The sequence below is a fragment of the Otolemur garnettii genome, unplaced genomic scaffold (assembly GCF_000181295.1).
Source record: "Otolemur garnettii isolate 467f Iridium unplaced genomic scaffold, OtoGar3 scaffold00147, whole genome shotgun sequence".
NCBI lineage: Eukaryota > Metazoa > Chordata > Mammalia > Primates > Galagidae > Otolemur > Otolemur garnettii.
Genome location: NW_003852542.1, coordinates 2674907 through 2676638, shown reverse-complemented (window position 1 = coordinate 2676638; position 1732 = coordinate 2674907). Strand labels below are relative to the sequence as shown.

The window sequence follows — 1732 nt, the reverse complement described above, 5'->3', positions numbered from 1 at the left end:
GTAATCCCAGCTACTTGGGAGGTGGAGGCAGGAGATTCGCTTGAGCCCAGGAGTTGGAGGTTGCTGTGAGCTGTGATGCCATAGCACTCTACCCAGGGTGACAGCTTGAGGCTCTGTCTCAAAAAAATAATAATAATAAAATTCAAAAAATAAAAATAGGGGCAGTACCTATGGCTCAAAGGAGTAGGGCACTGGCCCCATATGCTGGAAGTGGCAGGTTCAAACTCAGCCCTGGGCAGAAACTGCAAAAAAAATAAAAATAAAAAAAACAAAAAAATAATGAAAAAATTATCCAGGTGTGGTGGTGCACACCTCTAATCTCAGCTACTTGGGAGGCTTGGGCAGAAGGATCACTTGAGCTCAGGAGTCTGAGGTTGCAGTGAGCAACGATGATGCACTATACAGGCAATACAGTGAGATCCTGTCTCAGAAAAGGAAAAAAAGAACTTTGTCAGAGCAGGAACAGTGACTGCCCATATTCTCAGTACACTGACTGAGGAACTCTAATCAGAGGCTAGAGTGGAAAGGCAAGGACACAAATACCATCCAAGGCAGATGCTGGGGACACTGGCTCACTCACCAAATCATCTAATTCAAACTCTTTTATTTCCTTTCTAAATTTCTTTTCCTATCATGCCCATCTATACCATAAGTCTCTGACAGGTAGGCAGGCCTCAATCTTTTGATATCATTGACTCTACTTTCTGCTAAATAGAGAGATAGGTAGACAGAAGGCATGTAGCAAATTCACAGCTGCCATTACTACAGACCCAAGGCAGATGAGTCACCTGCTCTGTACCTGTGCCTCTCCAGGAGAGCTCTATCCTGATTGCCACTCACTTGAAGGGACTGAAGAGCCAATGCCGGGACAGGTATTCCATGGAATAGCCTTCAACCCAGTCTGCATCCAGCTTTTTTACACCCGCAATGAAGTACACAATGAAGATCTACAAATGCAAAATGCAACACGAATGTTCAAAAAGAAAATGAACCTTTTCCGGTGGCACCTGTGGCTTAGTGAGTAGGGCGCTGGCCCCATATACCAAGGGTGGCGGGTTTAAACCCGGAACTGGCCAAACTGCAACAAAAAAATAGCTGGGCGTTGTGGCGGGTGCCTGTAGTCCCAGCTACTCAGGAGGCTGAAGAAAGAGAATCCCCTAAGCCCAGGACTTGGAGGTAGCTGTGAGCTGCCTGACACCATGGCACTCTACCAAGGGTGATAAAGTGAGACTCTGTCTCTACCAAAAAAAAAACACCTTTCTACAGATGTCAAGAACAAAATAAATGCTGATTTATCTCAGTCCAGGACGTATGGAAGAACCAATCCATTTCTCTATTCATTCATCTTGGATATTCACTCATTGAACAAGCATTTATAAACATCCTACAAATGGGCTGGGCAAAATGGCTCACACTTGTAATCCTAGTACTCTGGAGACTGAGGTGGGTAGATTGTCTGAGATCAGGAATTTGAGACCAGCCTGAGCCAGAACAAGACCCTGTCTCTAAAAATAGCCAGGCATTGTGGCAGACACCTATGGTTCCAGCTACTCAGGAGGATCACTTGAGCCTAAGAGTTTGAGGTTGCTGTGAGTTGTGATGCCAGAGCACTCTACTGGGGGCAACAAAGTGAGACTCTATCTCAACAAAACAAAACAAAACAAAACAAAAAGGCTCGGCACCTGTGGCTCAAGCGGCTAAGGCGCCAGCCACATACACCTAAGGTGGCGGG

At 45.7% G+C, this 1732-nt stretch overlaps 1 protein-coding gene across 2 annotated transcripts in view; it reads right to left on the bottom strand.

Moving 5' to 3' along the window:
- GGCX (gamma-glutamyl carboxylase) overlaps window positions 1–1732 on the bottom strand; it is a 20136-nt gene that overhangs the window by 6837 nt on the left and 11567 nt on the right. For both annotated transcript variants that reach the window (XM_003799209.3, XM_023518775.1), the window contains exon 6: window positions 841–947. In XM_003799209.3, coding sequence (XP_003799257.1) covers window positions 841–947 — 107 coding nt within the window. The remainder of the gene's footprint in view (window positions 1–840; window positions 948–1732) is intronic.